At 41.9% G+C, this 19,599-nt stretch overlaps 1 protein-coding gene across 3 annotated transcripts in view; it reads right to left on the reverse strand.

Annotated features, from left to right (window-relative positions):
- ENOPH1 (enolase-phosphatase 1) overlaps positions 1 to 19,599 on the reverse strand; it is a 32,358-nt gene that overhangs the window by 12,375 nt on the left and 384 nt on the right. The window contains exons 1-3 of one of the 3 annotated variants that reach the window (XM_019731359.2): positions 19,264 to 19,403; positions 18,623 to 18,874; positions 935 to 1,036 (exon numbers count right to left, since the gene is read on the reverse strand). In XM_019731359.2, coding sequence (XP_019586918.2) covers positions 935 to 1,036; positions 18,623 to 18,706 — 186 coding nt within the window. In that variant the 5' untranslated portion in view covers positions 18,707 to 18,874; positions 19,264 to 19,403. Of the gene's footprint in view, positions 1 to 934; positions 1,037 to 18,210; positions 18,311 to 18,622; positions 18,875 to 19,263; positions 19,404 to 19,599 lie in introns of those variants that run through there. The other 2 variants (XM_074324306.1, XM_074324301.1) reach the window with 2 other exon arrangements.

Below are 19,599 nucleotides of genomic sequence, written 5' to 3' on the forward strand. Positions count from 1 at the left end.
ACAACGTGTATGTCCAACCTCTGAAGACTCCATTATTTACATCCTCCAATGAGGGAATATGTGTGCATGTTTCAACAAGAGTTGAGACAACAAAAAAGGTAAGGAGAGGAATGTTTCTGACTAATTACGAGTCACCTAGAAAATTCAACAAACTCAAATATCCCATGCCCCAAAGTATGTGACTATATCCCCAATTCTAACTCCTAATATTAGAAAATTCACAGAGAGCATTCCATATTGTCCATTGTAGAAAAACTAACTAGAAAATAACTGCCAAAAAGTCAGCTCTGTGCAGCAGGTAAGATCTTCGCCACTGATTTTTTTTGCTTTGCCAGCATATTGCTTTGCCAGCAATTTTAATAAGAAAAACAACAGACTAGGAGTTCCACAACACACAATGTGGAAGGAAAGAGACTAAAACCTGGGGAGAGAACAGGGAACAGAGCACATGAGACTGAGGCTGGGAGGAGGGCGGGCCAAGAGTGAGCTGGGTCAGAGGCCTAGATGAGCTGTGCAGACCTGAGGGCCCAGGAGCACTGTGCAGGGGTCACGGGTCCCAGGGGTCAGCAGGCGCTCCTGCCACGAAGTAGAAGAGAGTGGAGAATGAGGTGCTGCCGCTTGAAGACATTAATGAAAAATGTGAAAAGACGGCACAAAACCTTTGGCATTCCACCCAGAAAGTGCTTAGTTTCATAAACATGTGATATTTTTATGCAGTTGAAATAGCTCCAGAAAGAGGCAATAAACTGCCATGGTCTAGCCGTTTAATTATGTACTGTAAATTCCTCAGCAGTCAAGTCACTGCAATTTCCATGCCCTGTGAATCCAGAGCACTTATTTTTGCAATTTGCTCAGAGCACATTCTAAGTCTCTAGGAATCCTCATTTCTAAGACACCTGGGAATGTGGAAGCAATGGAATAGAAATGTCCCAACCTGTTTCCTCAAAAGATTGACATCCTGCTGGCACTCCTCTTCTTCCCAGTGTGTCTGCAAGTATTCTTTAACATTTTCTTTTATATAAGGAAATAAAATGTCCTGGATAAAAGAGTAAAAGAAAAAACAGAAATTAGCTTTAGTCATTTGCATGAGATCAAGTTCTTCAACAATCTCACCTAAGCTAATTGTAGCAAATGAGCCACTGAAAATTTCACTGAAAATATGAAAATTGCAGCTGTGGCTGTATGAGTGCGACAGAGACAGAGACCAAGAAATCGATGAACTAGACCAACAGGCTGCAAACTACGGCCCCTGAGCCAAATCTGTTCTACCTCCTGTTTTTGTTAATGGACTTTGATTAGAACACAGCCACACTCATGTTTATATAGCATCTATGGCTACTTGGGGGCCACAATGGCAGAGTATCTAGAACCAAGACCCTATGGCCCACAAAGTCTACACATCTATATTCAGACCTTCACAGAAAAGTCTGTTGACTCCTGAACTAGACTGCTAGATCACAGGTCCTGGGGGGCAGGGATGTGGCCCACAGCTGCACCCCAAAGCATACTGCAGTACTAGGTGCATGGACATAACAAACATCTGCTGAAAGAACGGGACCCATGCATGATAAATGTTTTTCAAAAAACACCTGATCACCATCATTCTTTCTTAGAAATCAGACTACGTATAGAATACCCTATAAGAAAGTGATGTGCAAAACAATTCAGAAATAAAATAACCTGTCAGTAATTCATGCATTGGGAACATGATTTCTCTTAGGTCAAAATTTATACCTTTACTTGCAATTGTAGCACATGCAACAATTTTTTCAACAATTTTTTAATGTCTACTATATACCAAGGTATGCTAGTTGCTGAGTGGGGGGCATGGAAAAAGGGATTGAAGAAATATATAAGTCACAGTCCCTATTCTCAGTAGCTTAAGAATCTAGTCGGGGTGGTGACAGGTAAACAAAAAATTATAATGTGACACAATGGGTACGACAAGCAGAGTACAGATCGCTGTGTGAATCCCGAGAAGGCCTTACATTTTAAGAGAAACTCCAAAACCAAGCTGAATTTAAAAAGTATGCTCATTCAAATTCATTTATTCAAATATTTACTGAATGTCCAGTATGGGGCAGGCCCTGTGCTAAGAGGTGGGAGATACAACTGAGAGCAAAAACCATACATAATCCCTAATCTCAAGGAGTATAAACAGACACTTTTTAGGCGGCCCATGAGGTCAAACTATTTTTATAAGAATACTAAGATGTTGCCTTTTTCACTTTCATCACTTTCAGGAGTGCATAATCGTTTTCCAGAGGCTACACGATATGTGATATCACAAGAGACCCAATGCAGGTAAGAGAATCCAGCTGTCTTCCATAGCCAGACATTGAAGAGGCATGCAAAAAGGTAAAACAATGCTAACCATATTTTCTAAAACAAACAAAAAAATTATTATTTGTAAAAATATATTTGTGTCAACAAAGTAATGAGATTTATTGTCTAAAATGAATAAATTTCTCAGTGTTAATATCCAATGTGGTAAATATTGGTCGATATAACCCACATAAATAAAAATTCTTTGGTTCCCCAATAATTTTTAAGAGTATAAAGCAATCCTGAGAACAAAAAGTATGCGAACCACTAAGGGTGAATAGGATTAACCTGGAGAAGACTGGAGGAGAGAATGTTCCACAGAGAGAACGTGTGGGTAGGGGAAGGGTCTTTGTAGGGTCACCTGATCTGTGGGGCATATAAGCCACAGGCTTTCAAATGTTGCTATACCACTGCAAGGTGTGCGCAAGGCCCTGCAGATAAGCAATCCTATCCGTGCAAAGAGGGTTCACTAATGTAATAAGAATGGGCTCCAATTCATAAAGTGTGTGCTATCACAGGGTGGTTTGTGCCAAACAGAGCACCCACCTCTTCTGATCAGTACTAATCAGAACTGGCCCTGGGCCTGGCTCTGTGGTGTGCAGAGAACATCTGAAAGCCACGGATCTGTGCTTTCTCCCTCTCTTCCCTTTCGGCCTCCTCTTTGTTACAAGCTTCTAGACCATCACATTTTCTTAAATACTATTACAAGTGTGAACAAGGGCAAAAAGAGGAGAAAGAAGCTGGCAGAAAACTTTTTATTTCCCACTAGCAGCCCTGAGGGATGGTATGGTTAGGACATAGTTAATAGATCAATATGAACAAAACTGTTTCTTTCTCTTTGTTTTTTAGTATGCACAGTGTTTCCCTGACAGGCACAAAGGTTCGACTACATAATTAGAATTTTTTTAATATTTCAGAAGAGCAAAGTCTAAGTTCAACTTAAATTACACTCCCAAATGAAATATACAACACAAGAAAAGTTATTACGGCTTTTTCTAATGGTAGGACTGAAGTGTTTATCTCTCTTCATAATACGTTATTCAAATTTCACCTGCCCTAGAAAAAATAAAGAAGCCATTCAATTTCGCTTGTTTCTCATGAGGCATTCCAGTAAGTAATGGATCATTCAGCAGATTTAGAAGCATATGAACAGTGTGATCAGGCAAATTTTTCGGCATACTTGACAGAAAAGCCTTGTTTAAGCTCAATAAAAACTCATTCTTGATCTAAAAGGAAAATGAAGAGCTCAGATTGATAAGCTTTCTTTTTCTGCAAGAGATTCCTTTTACCCTACTGATATACTTCTGATTTTCTTTAAATACCGGTACTTAGTTTTTCCATCACGCTGTCCACTGTGCCCCTTATATTCCTCCTTTCTTCTAATTATTCTTCTAATAACATCTCTCTCCCACGCATGCACGGTGGTGGGACTGCAATGCCACCCCCCGCCCCCAGAATGATTGAGAAGATGGAGTAAAACTGAAGGTGCCTCTCCTCGTCATACACCACAGAGAAACTAACACATGTGCACAAGGGGGAAAGTGAAACAAACGTTTACTGTAGCACTGGGTATCATAGCAAAATAACTGGAAACAACCTAAATCTTTATCAGCTAGAGAACAGATAAACTGAGGGTTAGTCATTCTCTAAAACATTATAAAGCAGTTAAACACGAATGTACTGGAGTTCTATTTATCAACATGAATATAAACTTCAACATATGAATAAAAGTCTAATACGAAAAGCGATGTACTCAGGGCCTGTAACAGCTGTAATGTTTTACTTACATCTGAAACAAACATAGTATCAAAATTTAATTAGCTTTGTGATGGGTGCATGGTCATTACATTAATCTTTCCTGCTTATTTTAAATGTTTCACAATTTAAAAATGAGCAGGCCCACTTCGATCCCTTATCCTAAACCTGCTTCTTTCTTTTTTGGTCAGCCTCCTCCAGTGTCCTGCCTCCATTATTTCCCAACTCCCAAGCAACTAGAAATATTCCAGGGAAAAACTGTTGGTTAGATTCAGGGCCTCCTAGTAACTGAAAAGTTGAAGTACTCAAAAGTTATAAAAATGCATGCAGTGTTATACTACTTTGTGCTTTACAAAGTCCAATTTCCTATATCCAGCTTTGTTGGTACCCAGAACACTTCATGAAGAGCCTGTGGATGCTGACAGCCCAGGTCCTTGACCTCCGTGCAAGAGAAGAACAGACTCGGGGCGCATGTCAGGCTGGGGTCCTACCTCTGTCTTTTACTAGCAGTGTTCAAGTAACTTATCCTCTCTGAGCCTCAGTTTTCTCATCTGCTACTATGGGAATAATACCAAGCAAAGGCATTGCAGTAACTAGAGACAGAAAGCACTTTACCACTTATTATATTCTCCAGCACAGATAAATATTTAAACTGGGCAAGGATAACTTTTGATTTAATTTAGTGATAAATAACAGCAGAAAAATTCCAAGAGGATAAATCAGTAGCACAACCAACTCATTCATTCAACACTTACTGAAGACTTGCTGAATGCCAGATACTTCTGATAATGGAGTTATGAACCACAGCCCCTCTCCTCAGAGATCTCACAGAAATAAAAGGCGCAAGTTTTCTAACAATTCTAAAGTTTTCGGAAAAGCTTTAGAACTTAGGTTATTTTAGAATCCCTAATCATCCAATTTGCCTCCTTTCTCTACACATAAAATTCCCCTCTGCACTGAGTAAACACACAAAACTAGGCAATGAAGCTACAACTTAGTATAACATCTGGAACTATTAATATTACCTGAGGGTGGCAAGTTAGTGGACTGTTCTATTTTAGTGCAAACATGTTATTGCATAACATAAAAGAACAATAACCAAATAGTATTTTATGCATCCTTTCAACATATTAAGCATCTAGTTGGTGCAAAAGTAATCACGGTTTTTGCAATTATTTTTAACCTTTTAAACCGCGATGACTTTTGCACCAACCTAATATTATGTAAAATAAATAAAAATCCTCAAGTTTCTTATTTTTAAAAGCCAGTAATTATTATCAGTCTGACATGTTCTATGATGCCATATAAGAAAGCTCTAAAAATAGACTTTTTATTTGAAACCCAGTGCTTATTGCCCAACCCTGCCCATTGAAAATGTTCACGCTTTAAAAGTAATTCCAGAAATAACCGGGATGATAGATGTTTTAACTTTCATTATAATTTCATAATACTATTGTGGGGACAGAGCCAGGAGTGTAGTTCCCAGGCTCTCACCCTCACGTGGAAAGGTGCTGGCTCAGGTAGTAAATGGCCATCAACTGTGACTGGATGGCCGTCAGCTTTGGCTAGTTGGCCGTCAGCTGTAACCAGTGAGCCATTGGCCACTAATATAACTGCCGTGGCTATGCTAGCAGGAAAATGGGGGGCTAGCAAGAAGATGGTGGCGTGGCGTGGCGTGGCGGAGTTAGCATTGCGGATTGCAGTTAGCAAGTGAGGTTGGTTGGCAGAGAGAAGTGGACGACAGGTTGCAGAGAGTGTGTCTTTCAGGGGACTATGATTAAATTCTGCTAAATGCTGGAGGGGATACTACGCAAGCAGCAATGTATATCCCTCTAGATAGCTCAATGGCGGCTTTCTGAAAGAGCTCCATTAAGGGCCACACAATTTCTGAAGATCTAATTGAAGAAATTGCTTCATAAATGCTTAGAAGTCCGAATTTGATCTGCTTTATGGTTAAGTCATTGTTTTAAAGGAAAGGTCATAGAATGAGTAAAAATAAAATTGTTATAGTATTTACTTAAGTCTTCTTTGAAGAAAATGGGTGATAAAAGGTAATGGGTATTAGAGTAGAGCTTTTTAAAGAAACTATTTTAAGGAACCACAAAAAGCAAATGATTTATAGTATTTGAGAACTTAAATTTTTTCAGCAGGTAATTAATCAACACAGACAATATTGGGTGGGCTACTATTTATTAATCTCAGAGGATAAAAAGGAAAGAAGAAATAAGTGGCTTGAGTCTTAAATCACATTCTCTAAATAAGAAATAAAACAGGTTACAAATAGCATGTAGAGCATAATCCTATTGGGGTAATATCTAATGCATAGAACATGGATGCAAAGGTTCTCTCTGGGTCATGATATTACAAGGGAAAAAACTCCTTTTCTGGCACATCTAGCTTCCACAATGAAAGCATAATCTTTTTAAATTGACAAATAAGATATTAGTTTCAGGTATACAATATAATGACTCGATATTTGTGTATATTGTGAAATTATTACCACTATTAGTCTATTTAACATCTGTCACCATAAGTTACAATTTTTTTCTTGTGTTAAGAACTTTTAAGATCTACTCTCTTAACAACTTTCAAATACACAACACAGTGTTATTAACTATAGTCACCATGCTGTACATTACATTCCCAGGACTTATTTATTTTATAACTGGAAGTTTATACCTGCTTGAACATTTCTAATGATGGGAATTTACTACTTCTTGGAGTGTCCCACACCATCCGTCAGACAGCTTCAGCAGTTGTGGTATTAGAACTGCTTCTTAAATATCCTTCCTGAAGACCGTATTAGAACACCAAGGGAAGTATTGGTGCTCTGGCTGCTACACAGGACTACAAGGGTTCAGAAATTATAACTTTGCTGTCCGTATCTTCATGGGGCAAGCAGGGATGTGCCATTCTCTTTTGAAAGCTGAAGCCCTTAGGAAAAAATATTAGATTTCATCATTTGCATTCAAAGCAAATTAATGAATGTGTTGCTGATAAAACTGTCTTCTAAATCCAATTAATGAGACTAAACTGTAAAGATAAACTGTAATCTAATTAATTGCAATGAATCACATTGCACCAGGGAAAGTTATCATTATGAGGCTGGTAGTTGGGATAGGTTTTTAAAAAGCAGCACAAAAGAGGGCGGCTGGTTGGCTCAGCTGGTTGGAGCACAGTGCTCATTAACACCAAGGTTGCCAGTTCGATACCCACATGGGCCAGTGAGCTGCGCCCTCCACAACTAGACTGTAAACGACTTGACTTGGAGCTGATGGGTCCTGGAAAAACACATTGTTCCCCAATAAAAATTTAAAAAATAAAAGACAGCACAAAAGAGACAATATCAGTATCTCATGAGTTCCAGAGAGGGAATCCTGACTGGCCCAGAATGGAGGGGAAAGGGATAAAATAACATTTATCTCCTTGAATCCACCTACCATCCCTGCAAGATGACCCCTTTGAACAGATGAAGAAGCAAAGTTCAAAAAGGTTTCACTGCTGGTACAAAGTAAAAGCAGGACTCAAACCCAGGCTTAACGACTCCCAGTGCCTGAGCCCATCCAGCTCTGTGGGTGGGTGACTTTGAGGGGGTGACTCGGGAACACAGTTCACTAGGATCACCCAACTCCCTGTGTCCTGACACTATATTCTCTATAGACATTTCTAATATGGCTTTGGTTTCTCTAAGAGATTTGTACTAAGAAAATGAGAGATTTGGGTTCACCTGGCAGTTCTGTAATGCTTCCAATAAACAGTAATAACATGAGTAGGTGTAGTCACAGTGGGAGTGACTGCCAACATTTATTTAGTCCTCGTTATTCCCGGCACTTCTCTATCTACAGTCACTCCTTAGTGATCTCATCTAATCCCATGATTTTAAATACCATCTATTGCTAATCCAAAGCTATGGACCCCGAAATCCATAGCTTTAGCCTGGACCTCTTCCCTTTACACCAGACTGACTTTTTCCAACTGCCTTCCCCAAATCTCCACTTGGATGTCTGAAACGAAACGCCTGCTTCTGCTCCTTAATCCTACTCCTCCCACATCTCCCCTTCTCAGTAAGAGGCAGCTCCATCTTTCCAGATGTTCAGGCTAAAAGCCTTTGTTATCTTGACTCCTCTGTCTCACACTCCACAACCAATCCATCTATTAACAAATCTGGAGTCCTACACCTTCAAAATATCCAGAATCTAATCACTTCTCACCACTGCCCCTGCTACCAAGCACTCCAAATTTATTCAATGAATTAATGACGAATGGCCTGAATGATGAATTTCAATTCTCATAATAACCCTATGAAATGAGTGCAATTATTTTCTCCATTTTACAGAAGCACATGAGGTTAAGTATAAATTTATAAGCTATGATTACAGTTTATCAGTCAGGTCTTTTTTTTTTTTCAGTTTGAAGAGTCAGATCCCCAGTGCCTGATCACCTCCATTGAAGAGATCTAATTAGCTTACTGCACTTACAATGACGTGGACCCACACAAGGCCCAGTGTGGGGACAGAGTCCCAGAAAGCAGTTTCCAGGCTCTTGGCCTCACATACAAAGGTGCTGGCTCAGGTAGTAAATGGCCATCAACTGTGACTGGGTGGCCGTCAGCTGTAACCACTGAGCCATTGGCCACTAATATAACTGCTGTGGCTACGCTAGCAGAAAAAATGGGGGCTAGCAAGAAGATGGTGGCTGAGCTGGCAAGAGCGGATTGTAGTTAGGACGGCAGACAGTGTGGCTCCTGCTTCCTGTGTCTCCAATCCAGCTGCCAGCAAGACTACAGTGGTATGACTCCCCTACCTATGGCTCCGTGGGTGTTCCTTTTTGGCCTCACCATGTCCTGCGTTCTTACATGGGGAGCGGGAGCAGAGACTCCACCTGCCGCCCCGCATGACATCCAGCCAGGGAGTCAGCCAGCTTCTTGGAGCCCACCAGCTAACTGCCAAACACTGGTCTGACCAGGAGCTCCTCGCCAATGTCCCACCCAGGTCCCACTGCTGAGATTCCCACTAGTTTCCAAACCTTATGTTTCAGTGTCTCTTTAGTCAGTAAAGGGTGTCGGCACCACACTTTCGAGATTTAAGAAAAAGAACTTGTTAGGTCACATAATGAATCACTGAAAGAAAATCAAGTTAAGAAATGAACGCCACATGTACATACCTAGAAGACAAAGAACTCTTCTGTATTAAAGACTTCTGTCTTTGAAAAGAAACCCGTGTTTCTGAAATGGAGTCCCCTGGGGAAGGGTCCAGAGAAGTTCCAGGAGGGCCTCTGAGGACAGGGCTAACTTTCCACACAATTCTTTAGAGAGGTGACGGAGAACCAGATACAATAGGATCAGAGGGGTTGCCTTCCACCCCTCTTCTGACTCCTACCTTCAACAAACCACTTTGGAAAGTAAATGAGTTAATAAATGTGAAAATCAAAAGTTGTATATAAAAATAAGCTTTTATTGTCAAAAGGAATACCTTTTTTTCTTTAGTGGGTGACATGGGGTGAGCTCTAAGGATGCAAAATTTTCAGAACCATCAGACAAAGTAGGACTTTACGGAGCTAAACACACGATATCCTTCAAAAGTTTCTCTGAGCAAGATAAAGGCCTTTCTATGTATTTTAAAAGTAGGTGTTATATGTTTAAATTGGTGCCTATTTTGGGGTTGATCTGAATACATTTCTTCTAAGGATCTAAATGATTTTATGTATAGGAAAAAAATCAGAAAGAATATTCACCAAACTCTTAATGGTCGCCTCTGCGTGGTAGGAGTACATGGCGGGGAGGGCATATTGGGGTGGGGTTTTCACTTCTACAATGTCTACAATTTTATAACAAGCGTAAATTAATTTTTGATAAAAAATTTGGGGAATAAAACTTTCTTCTAATCTCACATTAACAGATACAAGTTTCCACAGAATAAAGTAATTAACTTTTCAACTGACTTTTAATTAATAAAATTTCTGTTTTATGGTTTTAAATTTCCCGTTAGCTGATTTCTTCCTCTACAACTTGTATGTTTTAGAAATGTTGGGTCGATGAAAATTCTATGCTATTCTAGAAACACTTCAGTTAAATTACATGCTGTTCAAATAAGATAAAGTACCATTTTGAGGAAATGTGAAATAGCAAGGAAAGCAGAAGCTGAGAGAACTTAATTCCAGCCTCTCCCATGCCCATCCTGGAGTGCATTGTATCACCATCACTAACCGTTTACTAAGTGCCTCACATGTAAGTGCTGCACAAAGCTCTGGTCCCTGCCCTTGACAGCTCCCACACTGCCAGAACACAACCCAAGGCAGCATCTGCTACAGTGGCAAACACATGGCCATGCAGAGGAGGGAGAGAACTTTGAAATTTCTTTTTAAAACAAAAGTCCTGTGAGATCAGAAGCTGGTCTCACCTCTGTATTCCTACAGCCTAGGACAATAAATATTTTTTAAGTTAATTTTTGACACATGGGGCCACCCTGCATTTGGAGAGGAAAAAATATGACATTCCAGGCTGGAGGAATGGTGGTGGCATGAAAGGGCATGACCCTAATGGGCGTTCTCAGCTATAAAAAGTGTTAAGGAAATAGAGGGATAGAAAGTTGGAAAACCCAATTCATTCAAGTACAGAGGTTGAAACTACCTCTTAGCCAATAGGAAACCACAAAGGATTTTGAAAGTACAAAGAAAGCCTATTTATGTACCTGTCATCCTTACTAGGTTCCTTGAGGATAGTAGCTGGGTCTTAAGGATTTTGGATCACTAACAGAACCTGGCACATGACAGGAATCCAAATAAATACAAAAAAAGGAAGATTGATTAGGCTGGAAAGATTATACAAGTACCATGATACAGAATGTTCTTGAAGAATAAGAGATCAAAAATGAAGGCCAAAGGTGCTTTCTTAATATACCTCTTGATATGCTCAGACCAATTCGGTGATTCTCCAAAGGCCCCTTCCCTTGTTCCAAGTTGAGTCAACAAAAATCCTCTCACATACCACCGAGGGTGTATCTAACTTTAGGAATAACTACCCTAAAGCAATGGGGAAGGTTTGGAAGAATGTTTATCAACCCATAAACAACTACTTATCAGGCAGTCCTGCCATTCCAGCTCTTCCACAAATTCTGAGATTAGCAATTGTGAGGACAGAGCCAGGAGTGCAGTTTCCAGGCTCTCGCCCTCACATGGAAAGGTGCTCACTCGGGTAGTAAATGGCCATCAACTGTGATTGGATGGCCATCAGCTGTGGTTAGTTGGCCATCAGCTGTAACCAGTGAGCCATTGGCCACTAATATAACTGCAGTGGCTATGCTAGCAGCAAATGGGGGCTAGCAAGAAGATGGTGGCTGAGCTAGCAAGCAGACTGTGGATTGCGGATTGCAGACAGGCGGATTGCAGCTAGCAAGTGAGGTTTGTTGGCAGAGAGAAGTGGACGGACGGTAAGTTGCAGATAGTGTAGCTCCTGCTTCCTGTGTCTCCAACCCAGCCGCCAGGGAGAGTATAGTGGTATGAATCCCCTATCTATGGCTCCGTGGGTGTTCCTTTTTGGCCTAGCCATATCCTGCGTTGTTATGTAGGGAGCAGGAGCTGAGACCCTGCCTGACACCCCTGCATGACAGCAATGTTCTGAGTCTCGTTCTTAACATATTTCTGGATAGAGGCATTAGGAGCAGAGGTGGAGGTAGTCATGGTGGGAAAATACTGGGAGCAGGGTGGGTTTCAGTAAATACTAGTTCCCCCTTTTCCTTACTGACCCTTCACAAGCACTTTCTATGTCCACCAAACAGTCTGACGTTTCCTGCATTATATCGGTGTTTCTAATAGGGCTTTATAATTTTCAAAGGCTTTCTGAATTCCATCTCATTTGATCATCACCACTTTATAAGTATGACAGATCCTACTACCCACTCTTGCAAATGAAAAAGCCTAAATTCACAGATAAAATGAAGACAGGGAAAGTTACTCAATTACAGTTACTAGCGTCAATAAAAAACCCCCCAAAAAAACCAAGCAAGCTCTGGTTGCTATCCCTTGTGGGTAGTCTTCCAGTAGTTTCATACTGAGGGGAGAGTGGACATCATTAGTTCAGTGCTGAGAACATCAGAAATAATACTTTTCAAATGGATGTTTAACCAAAGTTGGGAGATAATCAGACAACACAAGCTTTCCTTCTAGAAAGACCATGAATAACACAGCAGTTTTCATGAGAAGAAATGTCAACTTCAACATATCCTGATTATTATCTTCTAAAATTGTTGGCATATAAAAGAACTTAAAAGAGTAAATTATAAGCATTAATAAACAATCAAGAATATATTAGCTATTTCTAAAAGTGTCTTAACGTAAAATATATTCCGAAGACATGTATTAAACTGCAGAAAAGAAAACAGGCAGGATTCCGTTTTTAAAGTGAATGAAAATCTTTATCATTTTGATGTTCAATAAAATGGTATCTGTTACTTCAAATAATTATTATTTATAGGACCAAAGATTTGTCTGCTTAATTCACTTTTTCTAACATAATGTGGGGACAGAGCCAGGACTACAGTTTCCCGGGTCTCAGCCTCATGTGGAAAGGTGCTGGCTTGGGTAGTAAATGGCCATCAACTGTGATCGGATGGCCATCAGCTGTAACCAGTGAGCCATTGGCCACTAATGTAACTGCTGTGGCTACGCTAGCAGCGGATGGTGGCTGGCAAGCGGGGATTGCAGTTAGCAAGTGAGGCTGGTTGGAAGAAAAGCAGAGGGCGGGCTGCAGATCATGTGGCTCCTGCTTCCTGTGTCTCCAACCCAGCTGTCAGCAGAATACAGTGGTATGACTCCCTACCTATTACTCCGTGGGTGTTCCTTTTTGGCCTCACCACGTCCTGCGTTCTTATATGAGGAGCGGGAGCTGAGACCCCGCATGACACCCTGCATTGCACTTAAGAGAGTTCAGTTTGAGATCTTTTTCCCTTAGTGTTGTTCAAAACCTTGCCAAATATCTCATTCTCCAAGGTAAAACTCCATCCCCTAAATACTGTCTTTACTAATCTCCACTCCACCACAATCCTTAAACACCAACACAATCTTTAAAAAAAAAACTTAAATTTTTAAAAAATTATAGATCATATGCAACACCATAAATGGTAAATTTCAAAACAAAATTGGAGCCATTATAAAGTCCAAGCCCTATGTAGCTAAGAACCTGTTAAGGCACCATTAGTCAGAAATGTTTGTGTTAACCAGGTGTGGTAGACAGGAAAACGCACCCCACCCTCAGATGTCCATGTCCTCCTAATCCCCAAAACTTGTGAACACGTTAACACTTTACATGGAAAAAGGGTCTTTGCAGATATGATTAAATTAAGGCTCTCAAGATGGGGAGATTATCCTGGATTATTGGTTGGGCCTGACACAATTACAGGGCCCTTGTAAGTGAAAGAGGAAAGCAGGGCCATCAAAGTTAAGAGAGTGAAGCATCAATCTGCAGAAGCTACACTGCTGGCTTCCAAGATAAAGGTGCCCAAAAAACAGAATGCAGACAGCCTCTAGAAGCTGGAAAAGCAAGGAAAAGAATGTTCCCCTAGTGTGGGGACAGAGTCCCAGAGAGCAGTTTCCAGGCTCTCGGCCTCACGTGGAAAGGTGCTGGCTCGGGTTGTAGATGGCCGTCAGCTGTGACTAGTTGGCCATCAGCTGTTACCCGTTAGCCATTAGCCACTGATATGACTGCAGTGGCCACACTAGCAAGCGCGGATTGCAGAGAGGCGTGGATTGCAGTTAGCACGGCGGATTGCAGTTAGCAAGTGAGGTGGGTTGGCAGGCAGAAAAAGCTGATGGCAGCTTTTGGATCGTGTGACTCCTGCTTCCTGTGTCTCTAACCCAGCTGCCAGCGAGATATGGTGGTATGACTCCTCTATCTACGGCTCTGTGGGTGTTCCTTTTTAGCTTCACCATGTCCTGCATCCTTATGCAGGGAGCGGGAGCTGAGACCCTTCATAACACCCTGCATGACACCTAGTCTCCAGAAAGGACACATCCCAGTCAACACCTCGATTTTAGCTCAGTGAGACCCATTTCAGAGGTCTGACCCTCCAGAACTATAAGATGATAAATGTGTATTATTTTAAACCATTAAGTTTGTGGTAATTTGTTATAGCAACCATAGAAAACTAATACAACAGGTTTAGCAAAGCACTATTTACCTGCCCATCTACCAGGATACCCTAAGGCTTGTTACATAGCTCCCTACTATTGTAGACATTCATGAAATGTTTACAACAAATTATCTAGAAATTAACACAAGATGGTGGTAGTGGGGAATTGGAGAGATCCACAAAGGAATTTTGGAGATCTGTCAGAAATTTTCAGGTCTCTTATTCTTCTTTCCTATAAATATACCTTCTTTTTATTTGTCCTTTAAGAAAGGTGCTTTTGCTTTATAGTTCAGTTTTGGAAGACGATTTGCAAAAGCTGGGGAATGCTTTGGTGTCTACCAGGCATATTTCATTATTGTGCTTTCGTTTGTATAAAGCTTTACTGATCCATAATCAATGTAGCTGACTTCTGAGAGGTTTTGGTTCTGTTAATGAAGTCATACCTTCTTTAACTCATCTCTCTTGCTTGGTCTACCTTATCATCTCAAACAAGTCATTAGAAAAGAACCGCAGTAACAGGCCGAGGCATAGGCAGAGCTTACAAATTCCTGTAAAGCCTAACTACTCCAAGTGTGGTCTGTGGGCTAGCAGCATCGGCATCACCGGGGAGCCTTTTAGGAATTCAAGGAAATCCTGTTAGATATCAAGTCCCATTCCAGATCTTCTGAGTCAGAATCTACATTTTAGCAAGATCTCTAGCTGATTTGTATAAACATTAAAGTCTGAGAAGCAGATATGAAGAGCCATTCACTGGCAAGGGTACCCACCATGCCCCACTAAATATATTTTAGGGACAAATATCCTAATCAGATTTATGTTCGGTTAATGCAAGCTTAACACGTTGCGTACGGATCACGAGACTCTTCATGAGGGATTTAAACCCCGCCGTACGCAACGTGTTAATTATTACAAAGATTTTATTTCAAGCACGAAAAGTTTTCCTGAGGCATAAATGAAAAACATGCCTCCCCACCTCAACTACTACCTGGCAAGATTTGGTGGGATGGTGGATGAAATACTGATGTAAGTATATTTATTTCTTTTATAAAGTTTTTTCAGGAGCTAAACATTCATTAAATGTTCACAGTAGCCTTATGAGTCGATAGCCCCACGGTACAACTAAGGAAATATTTACCGAGACACAGAGACGTTAACTAACTTGCCATAAATCACATAGGGAGGAGCCAGAATGCTAATCCAGACGTGCACAGTCTCCAAGACCATCCTTGTAAATACTATTCTATACAGTCAATCCTCATTACTTGCAGATTCCATATTTGCAAATTCTATTCACTAAAATGTATTTATAACCCCCAATCACCAATACTCGCTGCAATGTGACGATCAATTCAAGAACAAGTGTGTGTGCAGACTGGCAAAATTTTGAAACACCAGATGTTTCCTGTTCTACCTCTCATATTTTAAACAAGTGTCTTTTTCAGAACCTATTTAGTGCCATATTTTTCATATTTTGTGCTTCTTGTTCGTGATTTTGCAATTTAAAATTGGCCAAGCAAAGCGCTGAAGCCCTGTCTAGTGTTCTTAAGTGCCAGAAAGCTTTGATGTGCCTTATGGAGAAAATACGTGTTAAATAAGCTTCATTTAAGGGTAAGTTACAGTGTTATTGGCTGTGAGTCCAATGTTAATTAACCAAGAATATATTAAATAAGGTAAACAGAAACACACATAAAACAAGGCTATGTATTGATCAGTTGATGAAAATGTTGTGACCACAGGCTCACAGGGACCGAACTATATTTTTTCTAGGGGCAATGATTCAGTATTTGCTCACATGGTATTCTCACTGACTTTATGGAACATTACTGCAACTGTTGTTACATGTACCAACCTGACATGTAACAACAGGAAAGCCATCAAATTTAGAGCATTTTGAGGAACAAGAGATCATTTTCCCTCAAACTCAGAAACAGCACTTGAAGGTTCCTGACAGGATAACCACAGGGACTGATGATGGTATCATTTCATAGCTTACAGACTAAAAACATTAGAATACAATGTACAAAGTCAAAAAACGAATATTACATCACCAAAGACAAAATTCAAGAGGTGGCTCCATGGAGTACATACTATACCCCCAGAACGTGCAAATGAATCAGTGAGGTAAGGAAAGAGTATTAACATTCATCTACACTTATTATTTTAATCTCATCTTTAAATTCTATTTTGTAACTTAACAGTACAATAATATATGTACACAATTTCTAAATTCTATTGGTAGTGCCGGCTTCAATTCTGTTGACGGCACACACGACCAAAAATTGTTGGGAGATCACCACTGTAGACAATCAGAGTCAGTACCCGAAAAGAAAATAAACTCCAGGAGCATGTGTCCTGCAGTGAGGGACAGGGCTGGTGGCTTTGAGGACTCAGGTGCACTGGGAGCATCTAAGAAAATCTGGGTTCTTCTGCTGCTCTGCCCCCAAGTTGTGATGATCCTCACACAGGACATCCCTCCAGACATCAATTGACTCATCGGAAAAATTAATTATCTGGTTGCAACATTCACTAGAGAATCCCAGCTAGGAGCCCGCCCTGCTCTAGAAATTTGACAATTCTATGACTCAGAAAAAGACTTAATAGCTGGTAAGTAAAACCATTGTGTGTTGTTGCCTGGAGTCTAAGGACTGAGGGCAACAGACTGTCCACAAAACACTACTTCCCAGACTGGGAGGATTGTATGGAATCCTATGAGATCTTAGACTGTCAGTGTTATCGTATATAGTTAGGCTACATCATATACACATTCAACTGTAACTTCTCGACAGAGAGCGAGAGAGAAACAAAAAACAAAAAACCATAACCAGTGCTAGCAATCTGTCTGCCATTCCACTAAATGAGGGTGTTCTGTTCTCTGGGACAGTCTCAGTTCCCGTGTCTCTTACAGTGTGAGTGGCTCAGTGTGAGGCTAATGATTGACACAACATATTTTTCATTTACATCACCTAAGCATAAACTATTATACTTCCTCTGGTGTTCATGGAAAAAAGCAGGGATTGTTTCAACCCTAAAGGAAAAATGGTTGCATATGACTTACTTAAAGGTGGAACTCAGCCTCCAAAGAAGATTGATTTCCTAAGGGTATTACAATGGCAATTTTTGACATTAATCTTCACAGTATACATCGACTATTGAATCAAATCCCCAAATAAAATAAGACTCAACTGTAGTTTTTCTGGTTCACTTCTAAACCTATCACCAAGAGTGTAAACTGAAATTTGTTCCCATATACTTTTATGGTACTTCATATTGATTAAAGTGTTCTCTTATCAACTGAGTCATTTAACATACCTAGCAGCAAAGCAGACACAACAAGCACTGTGGTTCCCATTTCCGAGACTGAGTGCAATAATGGAAAGAGTAAGGTTTTTGTCAGGCAATTTGGGTTCAAATCCTAGGCATTGTTCAATTTTTCAGAGCATTAGTGTCCTAACAGTAAAATACGCACATCTCACAGTTTTGAGGATAAGTCAAGTGTACAAGTGGCATCTATACAGTACTCAGTGTTTCCTTTCACCATTCCACAGGAAATGGGGCTACAAGGTGACACATCTAATGTGACTAATTCCCAATTCCCTGCTCCACAATCGGAGGTTAAAGAATGTAACTTAGCATCTCTTTAAAAGGGGTTCAAAGATATACTCTGCTAAAAGCTTTTTAAGTAAATTTGTGAAATGCTACTCTCTTCAAGACTCACAAAGCATATATGTGTGCATGTGTATGAGATAGACTCTGAGAAGCCGTGCAATAAATAAACCTGAACATGTACAGAACATTTCCCAAAAGTGCATTTAATACCGGAATCCTTTCTTGCATAATTACTGTAAACATCCACACAGACCTAATGTTCTTCTGAGCATACTTTTAGATGAGTATACTCTTTCAGTAACATTACTTTGATAAATTAACGTATAACAAGTTAATATTATACTATAGTTCTTAATAAAAATAATAGATTATAGGACAAGGCACAAGAAACCAGGGCTACCTGAAAATTCATCGTGACACTTCAGTCTTTCCATTTTGCCGGACTAGAAGCCGCAAGGATCTAGATCGCAGCCGCCGCCTAGCTAGGTCCGACGAAGCACCTACGGGGCGGGGAGCGCCTACTTCACCTCTCCCGCAGCGGACCATCCCTCCTCTGCCTTTTTTCGCCACTACCTCCATCCCTTCCCAACCATCTGCAACTACCCAAGGATAGGGACGGGGACAGTGAAGATGGTGCCATAAGAAAAGGCATCCCCGCAACCCGTCGCAGCCTTTCTTCTTTCTCCCATCCCACAGCGGGCGCAAAGCCACACCACCTCTCCTACCCCTCGTGTCTCTGGTGAAAGGTCTGCCAATACTTTTTAAAAATTATGTTTTTAAGCACAAATTCCCTGCTCCCTTCCGCCCCTCACCTTCACGAAAGCAATCGGGGTTGTGGTACCTTCGATATCTAACAGGATCACAGTGACTTCAGCGGGCACCGAAAGCACGACCATTTCCCTACCGGATGCTACCACCGGAATCGGCCTACTGGTAGGGAGGGTAGAGGGCGGTGCCAATTGCGCCCCAGCACTGTCCTGGGATTCCGACAGCTCCGCAAGAATCTCGCAGCGTGCAACCGGGTGCGGCTCGAAGCACTAGGGGAAGAGGCCACTTCCACGCCCCTGAAAGCGGAGAAGGCGACCACACAAGGGACCTGAACTCGGAAGCTGCCCAGAACCTGAGGCTGAGACCACGTGGGCAGAGAAATGGGCGGAACTGGCGGGGCTCCGAGAGGGCGGGAGGAGGTAAAGGCGCCGACATCGATTGGCCGCCAGAGGGCCTCGAACCCGATCCGTCAAAATGGGCATCGCGTGGGCGGGAACAAAGAAGCGAACGCGGGAGCCCGGTGCGCGGGAGCGCGCTCTCCGCAGACTGGTTGAGCGAGCGGGAGAGGCCCGGGGCACGTGCAGACGGGAGCCCCGCGAGTGGCGCGCCGGGGATGTGAGTGCCCCTTGCCGTCTACGGCACCCAGCCCCCTCCCCGCCCACTGCCCCCGCTTTTGCATATTTACAGTAATCTGACCGGGCCTGCGCCCCTCCTCCCGTCCTAAGGCATCAAGAGGCCGTGCGGGGTCCTGGCTGGCCTGACTGCGTTGGCCCGGGTTCCGGCCGATCGGCCAGAGAGGCTCACCGCGCCCTCCCGGCCCGCGCGCTTGTGGCGGTAGCGGAAGAGGAGCCGGCGCCGCGCCGCTGCCCGGAGGGGCTGCCGCGCGCCCGCTTCCTGTTCGGCTGGTTCCAGCCAGCTCGAGGACAAAACACGCGTGCGCGCGGCGGACTGGCAGGCGCGCTCGCTGCCTCAGCCGCGGGTGCCGGGCGCAGTCCGCCTTTTTCTGGAGCAACCCGGCCAC

The sequence above is a fragment of the Rhinolophus sinicus genome, linkage group LG02 (genome assembly GCF_036562045.2).
Source record: "Rhinolophus sinicus isolate RSC01 linkage group LG02, ASM3656204v1, whole genome shotgun sequence".
Lineage (NCBI taxonomy): Eukaryota > Metazoa > Chordata > Mammalia > Chiroptera > Rhinolophidae > Rhinolophus > Rhinolophus sinicus.